This window comes from Caenorhabditis elegans, chromosome V (genome assembly GCF_000002985.6).
Source record: "Caenorhabditis elegans chromosome V".
In the NCBI taxonomy this organism is placed as follows: Eukaryota; Metazoa; Nematoda; class Chromadorea; order Rhabditida; family Rhabditidae; genus Caenorhabditis; species Caenorhabditis elegans.
The window spans coordinates 5,385,177-5,400,134 of NC_003283.11; the positions used below are offsets into that span (position 1 = coordinate 5,385,177).

The 14,958-nt window shown below is 32.3% G+C and overlaps 2 protein-coding genes and 3 non-coding genes across 5 annotated transcripts; 2 read left to right on the forward strand and 3 right to left on the reverse strand.

The window, feature by feature from the left end:
• Positions 1 to 926: 926 nt before the first annotated feature.
• C35A11.7 lies at positions 927 to 1,132 on the reverse strand. The gene has a single exon (NR_068742.1). It is a non-coding gene; the product is annotated as an Unclassified non-coding RNA C35A11.7 (non-coding RNA).
• Positions 1,133 to 2,465: 1,333 nt separating this feature from the next.
• C35A11.2 (uncharacterized protein) lies at positions 2,466 to 4,272 on the forward strand (the record flags this gene model as incomplete). Its single annotated transcript, NM_072028.7, has 4 exons — positions 2,466 to 2,664; positions 3,471 to 3,601; positions 3,647 to 3,792; positions 3,848 to 4,272. The coding sequence occupies 4 exons, from the start codon at positions 2,466 to 2,468 to the stop codon at positions 3,978 to 3,980; spliced, it is 609 nt and encodes a 202-aa protein (NP_504429.2). The 3' UTR covers positions 3,981 to 4,272.
• Positions 2,665 to 2,814, forward strand: C35A11.9. Its single transcript, NR_068743.1, has one exon. It is a non-coding gene; the product is annotated as an Unclassified non-coding RNA C35A11.9 (non-coding RNA).
• On the reverse strand, positions 3,013 to 3,162 carry C35A11.5. The gene has a single exon (NR_068744.1). It is a non-coding gene; the product is annotated as an Unclassified non-coding RNA C35A11.5 (non-coding RNA).
• A 31-nt stretch (positions 4,273 to 4,303) lies between the features above and the next one.
• On the reverse strand, positions 4,304 to 7,972 carry C35A11.4 (Major facilitator superfamily (MFS) profile domain-containing protein). The gene is made up of 11 exons (NM_072029.6): positions 7,910 to 7,972; positions 7,661 to 7,848; positions 7,458 to 7,616; positions 6,857 to 6,954; positions 6,694 to 6,807; positions 6,091 to 6,294; positions 5,842 to 6,037; positions 5,661 to 5,792; positions 4,792 to 4,952; positions 4,592 to 4,742; positions 4,304 to 4,540 (listed from the first exon to the last, which is right to left on the reverse strand). The coding sequence occupies exons 2-11, from the start codon at positions 7,838 to 7,840 to the stop codon at positions 4,388 to 4,390; spliced, it is 1,548 nt and encodes a 515-aa protein (NP_504430.2). The 5' UTR covers positions 7,841 to 7,848; positions 7,910 to 7,972; the 3' UTR covers positions 4,304 to 4,387.
• Positions 7,973 to 14,958: the final 6,986 nt, after the last annotated feature.

Consider the following 14,958-nt stretch of genomic DNA (forward strand, 5'->3'; position numbering starts at 1 on the left):
TTATTTCAATTTTTTTAAACATACTGTTCCGTTTACTATTCTCTAAAAAAATTTCAGTAAACATTCCAGAAAATTTATGAATAATTATTGCCAACAAAAACTTTTCATGACATTTTTAAAAATATTCGGCTAAAAGTTTAAACTGTCATTTAAAAATTTTGAGAACTCCCTAATCAAAACCAAATCACAAGAAAACTTTCCAAATAGTTCCAGAATCTTTGAATAGTTTCGAAAGTTTAGCTTACAAATGAAAATTATATTTTTTAAATATAAGTTTTGGTCAATTCTAGATTTTCAATTGTTTTGGACCTGTGGTGCGACCCCCAGCCAAAAAATTGTACGCTATTTATATACAGTTTCATAATAAGATTAAAAAAAACACCGTTATAAAAATTCCATATTTATTATCTCTATAAGTGTTCCTTAGATTTCTGATCAATCACATGTGAACCATCAAGTTCATATTTCAATTATTTTGTTTACTGAAGGCATTTCACCTCCCTTGATACATTTTTTTTGTTTTGTTAATGTGAAAAGCCAAACTAGTTTTTGTTTTCTCGAAATGTATACTCAAAGAACACAAGGTATTCCACAAATTCCGTGACTCATCCCGACCTTTCGGTTTCACCGTTTTCTCTACTTCTTTCACTTTCCCGTAGGACTACTGTATCCGATAAACAAGAAGCCCGTTCAGAATACCAAATGTGTTTTCATCATAAGATGATGATAGTGGTCATCAAACAGATCCTGATTCTCAGTTTTTTTATCGTTAATGTCACTCTTCAATCATGTGTTCCTCGTTGAGATGTTTTTCGTTCGCATAATACACACACGGATTCGGGTCAATTGTCTTCGGAACATAGTCCTTGTCGTCATCCTCGTGACGCCTGCAGAGCCGATTGTTTTCTAGAAGATGAAGCTGTTTCTGGCTGTTGACCAGTGGCTCTCATCTCTAAATTCGACTAGAAAAAAAGTTTTGTGGTGGTCAAAACGAGGAAATCGTGTGACCCCTCGTGTGTATATGTGTGTGTGTTCCGTTGACCCAGTGACCCTTTGCGTCATCTCCGTTTGTCCTTACGTGGAATTTCTCCCACCGTCTTGTTTTCACTTTTCGGAACTTTTTTTTCTCCGATTTCGTTTTCCACTTTCGACTTTCCGTTTTCGATTTTCAACTCGTTTGGAGGCGGCGCGCGGGCCTCGGAGATCAGGTAATATTTTGAAATTCTCGAATATTTGTTAAAGATGGAGTAGAGTCGTTTAGAAGTGTTGCTTTAAATGATAGAAAATTGAAAAAAAAACTGGCTAAACTCATTTTTTTGCTTGATTTCTTTAAAACTTGATTGGGAACAGTTTATTAATTTTTCAGAAATAATTCCGTAAATAAAACCCGGTAACCTGGGAGGAATTTGCTGAAACTTCAAAGTTAGCCTGAAAAATGATTTGCGGTTTTTACTGCGTCTCAAAGTTTGGCAAACTATGTTTCCAGTCAAATATTAGTTATTTAAAAACCAATATGCTTAGAAAAAACAAAACCGCGGAAACCTATATCAGCAAACTGCGCTGGAATTCGAAAATAGTTACCCCTATATATCATTTCACGCAAAATCCCAAAACGACTCTACTGAACCTTTAAATTTTCTGTTCGTTATCATCCAAATTCCTAGATCAAGCAGAAAATTAGCTTATTCATAGCCAACTTTTGTTTTTAAAACGTTCAATTTCTATATAGTTCTGATTCATATTTCCGCCACAAAGTTTCTTACCCCAAATCTACCACAAAATTCATACTTTTTTGTGCATTCTCTTCTTGTGATGTTGTGCACTTTTCAACAAAACCACTTGTTTTCGAAATCTCTCCGTAACCCCGTTTTGGCATATTTCACTCCCTCATTATGTTAAAAGTGCTTTGTACATTTTAATCCTTTCAAATTTTCCACAATTAAATGTTCGCACTTTTTTCTTTCACAACTTTTAGTCAGAAACAAAAGAGGTGGAGCCTAGCTAGGCGCATATCTAGAAATCTGTTGTTCATCTGACTTTGGATCTTTCTCTCTCTTGTCGTGAAGCTCCGCCTGCTTGACATGAAACAAGTCAAGAATGTTATTATTTTAATATAACACTGAATATTCTGAAATGAAATGAAATTAATTTTTACGTTTGCTCAAAGAATCGGTTGTTTTTCTTTGTCCCCCTCTTGACCGGAGGAAGTTCTTGACCGGAAGTGTCTGGTACTCAGCGTTCCCTCTCGATCAGCTTTATATGTTTCCTATGTCATTCGGCTCTCTTTATCTTTATAAGAACACTTTTATATACTACGATTTTCCATCCATCCAGCTCAGCTTCAGATTGTTTTTTTGTTGTTTTCAATTCATATTTAAATTTGTGTTTCAGTTTCCCAGTTTCCCAACTTCAAAAAATTAAACTTCTCTAGATCTTATTTTCCAATATTAAAAAAAAAATTTCAGATGCAATTATCAGTGCTCTTCATTGCATTTCTCCATCAACTGGTTGTCGTATCAGACGGAAAAGTGACAGCAGAACAATTGGATAAAAAGCTTGGCGCCGGAATGAAGCACGTCTCCTGTCAGATGAGGATCACCGGATTTTATATGAAAAGGCACTGTAAAAAGCATTTCAACACAACACTTCGATGTGATTTAAATGGTAAGAATTTAATGATCGAACGTTCTGAGAACGTTTTTTAACGTTCTGAGAGCGTTTTTTTTTTTGGAAATTTTTACGAAGAAAATATAGAAACATTTGTGTATTTTGAAAATAGAAAAATAATTTCACTTTTGATGGTAAATTTTTAAAAATTCCTCAAAAACTGCGCTATGTGCCGAGTGAATTTGTCGATCGGCACATTGACATATGAGCCAGGTTTTGATAAATTTCCCAAAAGTTTCAATTTGAAGAAACATTATTTTTCGAAAGTTCAATAAAAGAAAGTCAAATATTTCTCTATAATCATGTATTTTTCTAAGAAAAAACTTTAAGACAACTATAAAAAAATTGGATTTTGTAAATAACGCATTTCTCTTATAGTGCTGCACCCCGTTCCTCAACGCTTGCTGCTTAGATTATCAGTTGCCTTTAGTTTTTATTTAAAAAAATTCAACTGCAAAATAATTCCCACTTATTTTTCTTTAGTTTTGTAGTGTAATATTCATCGATTTTTCTCAGCGATGAGGTGAACTTTTAGAAAAGTAAAACTTTTTTCAAACTACTTTGATCAGAAAACATTCTCGAAAAAACTACCGTAATCCTCACACTTTAAAACTAGTAAATAAGGAACAACCGAGTAGATTCAGATGCTGAGTAAGGCAGATGCAAATTTAATATTTGTTTCGTCAACGTTGCGTTGTTGTTGTTCTAAAAGTTTTCCAGACTAACTGACTTTTTTCCAAGATAATTAGCTATTACGAAACAATATTTTCATAGATCAAAAAACTTTACTTAATTTTTTTTAGAGCACGAACGAAGGACAGTGAAAAAAGTTGCAAAGCTTTGCTGTGAAGATGCTCCAAGCTGTGAGCCAACGGAATTATTTGATGAATTTTGCTGCCAGGGAGATCATTGTGAAGACACTGAATGCCACCCGGTAAATTTTTTAAAGGAAAACTTGTAAAAAATCTGAAATTTGCAGTGGGATGACTCTGTGGAAGAAATTCAACTTGCTAACCTTGTTTTCTCATCAGATGAAGTGTTCAATAGCATTCAGGAGAGGATAATTGAACAGATGAAAATTGGAAATCGTCCTGATTATTTTCCAGAAGTATTAACAGTTTATTAGTAAGTTTTATATAATTAATGTAACTTTAATATTAATAATTCAATTCTTTTTCAGTAATAATCCAGAATTAATTTATGAAAATGAGCCATCATTGCGACGATACTTTAAAGCTCATCGGCTACAGGCCGCCCATATTGCAAAATCATTTGGAATAATTCAACGACATGATAATCAAATCAAATTTTAAACTTGCTCATATGTATTTTTTTTTTCTCCATACTTTTCCCCCGTTTTGTCCAATTTTCTTCCTTTTTTCCTTCATTTTGTTGCATTCCTTCTACCTCTCTCTATCTCTATACCGTATTTCGTGTATTATAATTAATGTAATTAATGTTAGTGTGTTCACATTTCGAATGAGATCTCCCCAGTTTTTTTGAATCATAAATTATTTATTATTATCATTAACACCTCACAAACTCCTCATAATTTTAATTTAAAAAAATAAAAAAAACTAAAATAAATCAGTTTGAATTTAGAAATCTTTCGTTTTTTTTTTTTGCTTTTTGAATTGTGAATTGTGAATATTTATTAATAATACCCGCAAATAATTTGAATAGCATCTAATTTTCGTTCTTTTAAAAATTAATTGAAAATCTAGAGTCGATAAGATAAGGATTCTATCGAGCCATAATCTACAACTAATTGCATTTGCCTCGACAAAACCATTTCTTGAGATTGTTTCCTATCATATACACGATTTTTTCCACATAACGGGAACTTTGGAAGATCTTCAATCGCTTCCTCCACCTGAAAATAGTACATGTTTAGAAGGTTGGAAAATAGAAAATGTTGACGAACCTCAAATGGATTTTTGTTTTTAGTTTCTGGAAGCGAGAAGTACAAATAAACAAGTGATGCGGCGACGGGGGCGACGAAAAGAATAAGATAAGACCATGCTTCTCCAAGTTGATTTTTCATTGGCAGAAATGCGGTGACAATGACGAATCGACTGAAAAAAATAGACTATTGATTTTAATAAATTTATAAATAAAACTCACGAGAGCATTTGAATAACACTGGCCCAACTTTGCGCGGCACTTCGAGCAGCTTGTCCCACCAACTCGGCGTTGATAAAATAGCACAAAGGTCCGGGGCCGAGAGCGAAGAAAAACGTGAAAATACAAATGAAGCAGATGAGAATGAATCCAAGAACATGATTCTGGAAAATGGAGACAAGTTTTTTATGAAGAGTGATTGCGATTTTTAATCCTAAAAAAATCAAAAAAATTTTTGCTACATAGAAACACCACTGCAATAAAAAAATAAATTTCAAAAAATTGCATACTATGTTACACAGTTAATTCGCGATGTGATCAGGAACCTAAAAACCCTAAATTTTTGGCATATTGTGGTTTGCATTTTTTTTTTTTTTTGGAAAATTCAGAATTTAAATTTCAATCGGCAAAATTGTACGAATTCTATGAATGTTCGTTCCTTCATCTATTTTTAAAAGTAAGCATATTCTATGAAAATATTAAAGAAAACGGGGGAACAATTTCAAAAAGACACATTATTAAGTGTTTCAGTCTTATAAAATAATCCCTCTGAACATTTCCGGCAAATTGGGAATTTGCCAAAAATGAACATTTTCGGCCAATTGACAAACGGGCAGATTTGTCGAATTTGTCGACAAATAAACTTGCCGAACGGCAATTGCCACCCACTCCTGTTACACAACACCATCGCAACCGGGCACAATGGGCACACCGCAAATATGCGAACATCGTGCTCAGTCCTCGATCGCATTGTGCTCATTATGCGCACATTGCGAATTAACTGTGCAATTTTTCAGTTTTGGCAGATCATATCTCTATAGTTTTTTTGTTTCATCGAATTATGTTAGCGGAGTTCGACATTGAAAACTAACCTCAAACTTATAAAACGTGAACATCAACGCAAAAATAATCAAATTACAGACAAGAATTCCTGCAAACGAAATGAGAAGAAGTGGTCGTCTTCCATTTCTATCCACAATTACAGCAGCAACAATTGATGATATCTAAATTAATTTTTTTTTCAAATAGCATTTCTCAAAAAAATAATCTTACCATGCTCACAACGGAAATTGCATCGTTTGCAAGTGATGCTTCTAGAACTTTCAAACCAGTATCCTTCAAAATGTCAAAAGCAAAAGCATTAATGACTGCAACTCCACTGAAAGACATGGCGAATGTGACAACAACTCCAATGAATGCTTTATCACGAAGAGACTTCTTTCGTACAATATCCATCATTTTGAAATTCCTGAAATTTTGGTTTTTGTTTTGGCAGTTAATTTAACTTTTACAAAAACTCACTTAGTCGAATTTTTCTGCTCTTCCTTGATCTCATTCAAATGTTTTTCGGCTTCATCAATCTCACAGTTGTAGTAATAGGCAATTGACTTGGTAGCAGCCTCAGTTGCTCCTCGTTGGATCAGAAATCCAGGGGATTCCGGGAAAAATGGGAGAGCAGCACCGAAGAAAAGCATGATTCCGATTTCTGTCGCGTAAATCAGCCACCTGAAATTTGAATAGAAAGTTTTTAATTATAGTTATTTCGTCCAGGGATGCGCGGCAATGGATTTTGGCACTTTTATAAAATGACCGATTACGGCATGTAGTCCGATATTTTAATTGAAATTTAGTGGTAAAACATAGAAAAAAAATTTAATTGATATGAAAAACACATTTGTTTTGTTTTTGAAATATGATAGCATTTTTCAAAAATTGTATTAAAGTTGTCAGATTACGGAATTCCTTTTTCCGAAATTCGCCGGATCTTTTTTTCGACGATTGGCACTATTAAGACATTTTTAAACATTTTTCACATTTCTAAAGTAAACCATTGTCAATTTTTAGATTCACTAAATATTGTTTCTACAGGTTCAAAACGCCAAAAATCCCTGATTTAATTATTACCATAAATCCTCAGTTCCAAAAATCTGTGGCATAGCGATGACTGAACCACAAACAGTTCCGAGTTGAACACAAGTTCCAGTCATCATTCCAATTGCACCGCGATTTTGTTTCGGGCTGTAATATGATTAAAAGTCCAAACTCCGTTGATAATTTGTTTTATTACCTTGCTTCCGAGAGAAATAGTGCCGAGAGACCGAGACTCACAGATACTGACCACCCCATTACAATTCTTGAAGCAATGTAGAGTTCGAATAGTGGTATCTGAAATTTCAAATTTTGAAATTTTCTAGAATATACAATGGGCCTAGGAGATTTCATTCTGAGAATTAATGAAACCTGTTCAAAAAGGATTAATATGGTTTTAAATTTTCAAAAAAACTACCTAAACTAGTCGTTTATAACGCATACCTCTGTTGTTTTCAGTACAATTTTATGAGATAGGGTAACAAATTTGTCAAACTTTAGTCACCGAAAAATGTACCTTATCAATGAAAATACACGTAATTAAAATCCGAAACTGTAACCATAAAAAAATATAAAACTGTAACCATAAATGGTGATGACTTTCCAGCTGCTGCCAATTAGTAAAGTTGAACTTTTCTAATCAAAATTTTAAACTAGAATAAAAACATTTTTGATAACTTTCCAAAGAGTCTTGGTATGAAATTGGAATCATTTTGAGTATGTTAAAGTAATTAACAAATTTGCTACTTCAGATTTCAAAGTTTTCCATGAGAAAGTTGAATATTAAATTTAAAACTCACAAATTTTGATGCAATTGACATACCACCAGCCAGAACTCCTACAGCAATTGAAATGTACAATCCATTTTTTCTTCCTATCCAGTCGGCAATTAATCGAATTGAAAATGAGCCAGCAAGTGCTCCCAAAAACAAAATCGCAACCACAAAACTCCAAATATTCTGCAAAGAAAATTTTTCAAATTTAAATCCTAGATAATCCAAACCTGTAATGTGTTATCACTCAATCCACCGTCGAATCGCTTTGCCAATGTTTGATTCATAAAATTCAAGAATGCTTCTTGTGATGGATTAGTTAGAACCAGGTTGAAACCGAAATGAAATGATCCTGCAATTGAAGTTATGACAGCAACACAGATCATCCGAAAACTGGGTGCTTCCACCATTTTCGTCTCTGAAAATTCCGAAAAATAAGAAAATTCAAGACAGACTTTATTTGGGTGTGATAGACGAACCTAAAACACGCGAGAATGATCCTTATCTATATGGTTGTCAGAAATTAATTTCGAGATTATTTTAACACTTTTTCTAACGATTTCATTTATATATGTTATCAGTGTGAAATTTTTTGATAACTTGCACACACACTTAAGCGTGACAATTTCAGTGGGAGAGCATAAGAGAGAGAGAAAGATCGGATGAAAATTCGAACAACTGATAACTAATCCCGGAATCGGAAAAAAATTATGTTTCAAAGTTTTAAAACTGAACATTTCAAGTTTCTTAAGAAAGAACTTTAAAAGCCAGTCAAAACAAAAACAGTCTTCAAAAATCAAATTATCAGTACACTGACATCATTTTTAAAATAGAAGAGCATCTAATGAGCACACGAGGCAATGGTTTCCACGTGCCCTGTGAAGATGGACTCTATCACTTCAAACATTTGTTTCGCATGTTTTCATGGGCGGTTCCAGCCTTATCACTTAAAGTTTAAGCGTGTAAATTGTACTTTATGACAACATAAAGTTCAGACCTTTTGAACAGGAGGAACAAGGAGCCGAACGTTATGAGCCTGATGTTGATAAGAGGAATATAGTTCCTTGTAAAGTAGTTCCAGGGAGGGTTTGTTTTCATACATTTATTTTTTTCGAAAATTAAACAAAATATTACGAATAGCGGCTTATGAATCGACATGAGTAATTGTGAAATTCTAATCTTTTAATAATTTTAATTGATTCCCTATTTTTTAAGACATTTTTTGTCTTAAAAATCAAAATTCCTAGTTTCAAAAAATCTAAAGTTTCTTGCTTTCCGGTTTTACGGTTTTTCGATTATCTCTGGATAAAATCGAAACCCAGAAAAAAAATTAACTGATAAAAAAATCTGACATAGAAAATGATACGGAATCATCTTTTATAAATATTTCTACATAGTAGTTTTGAAAATTCCCTAAAGTTTTAGATTTTTGAAATTGTTCAGACCAAGTTTGTGGTAAATTGCCAAATTTACTTTCAAATTTCATAGAATATAAAACTTGTAGATAATCATACTTTTGTTGGACGTTAAAAACTATAAATGACTGACGAAAACATGAGTATTTGGTTTTTTTTTTGGCTGCAAAATGCAAACAAAAAATTAAATTTTTCTTTAAGATCTAACTATGCCGTTTGGTGATTTTAACATTATATAAATAACTTTTTAATAAGGAAAATTAATTTACAGTTAAACCTGGAAGTACTCCTAGTGCAATTTGATGCACCTATAGGTATCACTTTTTATCATTCAAAAAGTATGTACTTAAAAGACTGGTTTTTGAAGTACATATTATGTTTTAATTTAGGATCTTTTTTTTAAAGATAGGTGTAAAAAGTTCTAGTTTTAGAACAAATTTTGTGTACATAGGCTTATAGGCGGGTAGGCATATTTTTTGTAAAATTGAAACCTAGTCAGTTTTGTGTAAATAAACAGTAACTGTCATTTAAAGGTAGAGTACGTCTAGTTGGGAAATGATTAAAAACCAAAGATTTAGTGCTGACATGCTCAAAAATTATAATAAAACTTTTTTCAAAATCGGTTTTCTTTTTGCAATTTGGCAACTTGGCGATTCCCCAATTATCGAGTTAATTTTGATACAAAAGTTTTTAAAAAAGTAGCTAAAACAGAAAAACTTAACGTAACATTTTTCTCTCCAATTCAGAAAATAAAAATTTTTGATCCTACATTTGAGAATATTAAATTTTTATTCGACAATTGACAAGTTTTGACAAAACGATAATTGCCTCCAACTCCGGGTTCGATCTGAAGAGAATACAAAAATTAAAACTGCGTGCGGTTGAACTTTGGATTGAATTTTTATAGGTTTGAAACTTATTTGCATTTTGAATCATTTCCAGACAATTTTTCATGATTTGCACGGAATGAACGCGGGTTTATTTGATATTTCATCTCTGTTTAACAGGATTATGGGGTTTCATGTAAATTTTGGTAGAAAAATTGTTCTTTTGAACGTTGAATTTGTGTGTCGATCTGTAATCTGAGAAACGTGTTCTTCGTAAATGAATTTTGAAATATAAAACCATTGTTTTCAACTATAAACTTCTTGTTTTTCATCTCATGTTCATCGGGTCCAGGACTGGAAAAAAATGCATTGCATCATGAATTTCACTGAAAGAAAAATGTGTGCTCCCAGTGGTTACAAAAGGATCCCGATGGATATTTTGGTGAAAAAGAATGTCCAACCTAATTAATCAATTGACATTGTTCGTAATCCAATTTTCGTTCCTTGAATAGCTATTGAAAAGAATTTGGGGGTTTTTTATTCCCCACAATGATGGCTCCAATGTGTGTGTGAGTTTTTTTTCTTTGCGAGCCCATTTGTGATTATTGTTGAATATCCTTCTTTTTAGCATCAATTCTTTGGTTACAAATTACAATTCTCATCTCAATAGCTCATCTGGGTGAGTATAGAATTAGGGTTCAGTGCAAATTGCGTACTTTGGAATTTCAATGAGCTTTGTGAGTAGAATGTTTGACACCAAGAATGGCATTGAAACTTTTTTAGTTTTGAAATTTGCAGGTGGAATAAGGTTTTCAGTGCAGAACTTGAAACTTTGTATTATATCCTTTTTATAATTTTTTCGAGATTTAGGATTTTTAGAATTAGGAAATAACCATTTTTATGCTTTATTTATGATATATGAAGAAATAAATGGAATTTTAATTTTAATTCAAAATGGTGGTACCAAACTTCGTAGAGTAAACTGCAAGTAATACTTATTTCCCCGTTAGAAAACTATTTTTGAAATTTTGAAAATCATTTACTATATATAAAGCGCGTGTCCTTCTGTCCCTATGTAGTTTGATCTTTGATCAGAGCAACGCAATTTTGGGAAACCTTATGGTAAGTGCGCAGCAGACATCGATCGAGGTCCGCGATATACACCGTATATCTAATGTGTTTTCTCAAAAAGTCGGGGGCCGCGCCGTAGGTGCGGTCCACGGCTGGTTTATGAATGTTACTGTTAATACTATTCTCCATTATATTTAAAAATCATAGTCATGTACTGAAATTGCAGATTTAATTTCAAAAAGAACAGAACATTTGCAACAAATCTATTTCAGAAAATTTAAGAAAACGTTAATTATTCCGTTAGAAAACATTATTTTAAGTTATGAAAAATCTTAAATTTTGCCTAAAAAGTTATATTTTACCAAATTCGTTGGCATTTAGCATTTAAAAATTGAATTGTATTCCGGTAATCTTGGTTTGATGCCATATAATTAATCATTTAAGTAACCATTTAAAGAATATTTTATGACTTAAACCTTTTCTGGAAAAATTGAGTTTCAGACATTTCAAAAGAAGTGTACCAGTGCTGTGCGGCTCTTGAAAAAAGTCGGCTCTCAGTCGGCAAAATTTTTTTTTTCGGCTCTCGGCTCCCGCGGAGAGCCGAGTTCAAATTTTTTTTTCGGCTAAAACAAAAATAAACACCAAAATGTCGGCTCTCGGCTCGCGCCGAGAGCCGAGCGCCGCACAGCACTGAAGTGTACAGAAATGGACTTGGGAGATGTCCGCCGCTTCACTTTTTCTAGAGTGGAGTTAGCAAATTATGTTTTCAGTTAAACGGTTTTGCAAAATCATGTCAAAAAAGGCAGTTTTTTGATAAAATCGGCTACTTAAATAGTCTAGATAGATAAAATTTAATTTAAAGTGATTTAATAAAGTTAGCCCCCCCCCCCCCCTCTCAAAGTTGCCAAGGTATTAGTTGCTTTTTCCTTATCATGAAACTCCCCTTGAAACGGGAAAACCGAAGTTGATACAGATTTGATCTTCCCGTGATACCGATCTTTGTGTTATGTAAGTACATAGATTATAGCCACCCTCGGAAAGCTGGATTTCTTATCAAATATGTTTTAAGGAATAATTCATAGATCCCATAGGTTCTGGTATACATACGTGTGAAAACTTAAGATCCACGATTTTCTGGTCAAATAGCTACAGTTTAGAGAGGTAAATAATATTGTGAGGATGTATGCTTTTGGGATTTGTGCTTTTATTTATCGTCGGAATAAAATAATTTTCTTTGTTCTGCTAGGTCTTATAGTCGTTTGATTTTGATAGAAATAACATTTAGAGTGTAGTTTTAGTGTCCTCACCTCCTCATTACCATTTATTGGAATGAAATCAAAATTGCTTCCGGATTCTTCATGTTGTGTGTTTTGAGCATCGTTCAAAAAACTAAAATCCTTGCTTTATAAGCTGTTGAAAGGTGCTTTGGGAAAACAATTCATATCTTTTATCAGGAGCTCAAGTTCTTAAAACATCATAAAAATATTTTGAGAACATAAAATCCTCCTTGGAAGTTACTCTCTAGTTTTGCGACTTTTATATTTCCACCTTCGTGCATAGAATTTCCAAGGTAGGCGTCTCGGGATTTTCCGATGGAATAATTCATGTCAACTTGACATGTTTCGAAGTTAGAATATTTTCAGTGGGTGTTCGTATTTATGAGACATCTTTTTAACCATTTTTTCGATTTTTAAAAAATATATTTCATAGCGAGAGTTATTCGAACATTTTTCAATGGTCCATTTAGAGCATTTTAAATAAGTTGTCCCTAGTCTACGCCCATTTTAATAACAATTAAGCAAAACAAAACTAAAATGTTCGATTATGCGACAGAGAAGTGCATCGATACACACTTTAATTGTCAGTGGGAATTATGTTTTTTGAATTTTTAACAATGTTTTTTTTTTGTGAAAAACGCTAGAACAAGAGTGAGAGAGGGAAAGAAATAAATTTAATATTTTTCAAAAGTTTTTCAAAAAACTTCTTTAATATTTTATTTTTGTTTGAAAGTAGTTACATTCTGGGGAAAAATGTCTTTGGAAAGGAAAATTCGATTATTATCGTTTATTTCGTCTCTTCAAAACCTGATATAAATTTTTAAAAGCTTTAGGAGCTTGGAGATGTGATAGTGTCGTTATAGGAATTTTGCTTAAAATGGTAAAAAATAGGTCGTAGTGGCCAAATATAACTGTTAAAAAATTTATAAAATTACCTAATTTTTTAAAGCAAATTTTTCGATTTTGCAAGAAAAAATGCAAATTACTGATTAGTCCCGTTTTTTCGTTGGATTTTTTTTGTGATTAAATTAAAGACGCCACATTAAACAAGAAAAATCTAAAAAAGTTCCCGAAAAATGGAAAACTTGAAAAAGTGTATGTGGCCATTTTTATCAGCCATTTGAGAATGTTTTTGCAAATTTTTTGAAAAAATCAGCAATTTTGAATTTTTCAAACCTGAAAGCAAATTCTCCACAAGTGACAGTCCACTTTCAATATTTTAACATCAGTTTACGAAATTTAAAAAAATTCAGTTTTTTTAACTTTACCTATAATAATATGATGGAGCTTAAACTATCAAAGCCTATGTGACTTTTTTCCGTTTTCCGATAAATAAAATGTGTTTTCAACCTGTTCATCCTGATTGCACTATTAACCAGAACCATAATAATTTCCATTATCTCCCTTTGTTACCTTTCTCATAATTTCCCCTCAGAATAACATAGGAGCTTTTGTTTTTTCAAGAGATAGGTAAAGGCAATCATAGTTTGAATAACTCTGTAATAATCTCCCAAAAACAATTTTGACTCATTGTCAGTGATGTATTGGCGTAGCCACCCACTTGCTTTTCAAATTTCATTATTTCTTCTGATCCGAGAATATAATTTGATAAATTAGATTTTTAACTTTTTCAATGAAATCATATTTTGCGTAGGTTTTTACTATTTTTGACAAGAGAAAATATTTGCAGAGATACAGTTCAAACAGAATATATTTTTTTAAGGTGACAAAATCACTTGAAAACTAGTCATTTTCATTTTTAACCACCTATATACGCCTACATCATAACGGCTTATTCATCGAGGCATAATTCCATTCTAATACTTTCACAAACTTTTTTCATAAATCTCTTTTTTTCAGCTTTCATCTTACATTTAAAAAATGTTATTCTGAATTTTGATAATACATTTCATATTCATTCACAAAAAAATATTTCTCATCATCAATTCAACAAGGAAGCACTTTCAGTGTTGACCCAGACAATGTTTTCATAACTATCAACTGAAAAGGTAGTATTCTATATCTGAAAATTTATATTCGTGGCTGACTATGAGAAAAAGGTAAACAGTTCCGGTTTGTAACTAACTATTTATATAGCTATTTAAAAGGTAAAATTCTTGGTTTTTTTTTAATGGAATATATCGTGTCTATAAGAAAAATTGATAATTAGAAAAACTCCGAAACTTGGTTAAGAAGTTGGCGATTTGTTGATTTATTTGAAGAATTTCGAAGCTCAATAATAAGCTAACAAGTGGTCTAAATTTTCGGATTTCTTTGAATTTCATCCCTGTTATTATATTTTTTCAACAGTTTCTTTTTCAAACTGACCATATTGTTGTCAACTTCTCTAAAACGATTTAGAAAAGGACAACAAATTTCAATCATTTCTTAAATTTATCAATTCCTTCTTCTTTTTTAGTTAAGATCATCTTTGAATTCAGCCTCTACACTTGAACCGTGTGCCGAAAACTTTAAATTAGCCTAATTTGGAGTTTGATCCTAATTTAAAACACTTATTCAGGAAATGAATACAACTTTGACCTTTATTCGAGATTATATTATTTCAGTTTCAGAATGTTTTATTTAACACCTAATGTAATGTATTCAGTTTTTTTCAAAGTCAGGCCAGTAAGCACAAAATAACGTTAATAACTTTAAATACAAATTACGAGCTAAAAATATCATTCATTAATGCTCATTGTGTTATAATCTTTCGATGACGATTCCAACTTCCTTGCTATTTTTCATTCATTCACACACCATTCCCCCTATTTAAAAATTTAAAAATGGCTCGCGCCTACTCAATTCATTTTAACCTTTTGCAAAATTTACGTGCCGCCATTAATTGAATGAGTAGCTATCCTCTGGGTTTCTCATTCAGTATAAAGTTCAGTTTTTTTACCACAAAATTCGTTTTTTTTTGTTGCAAACCTCGTGG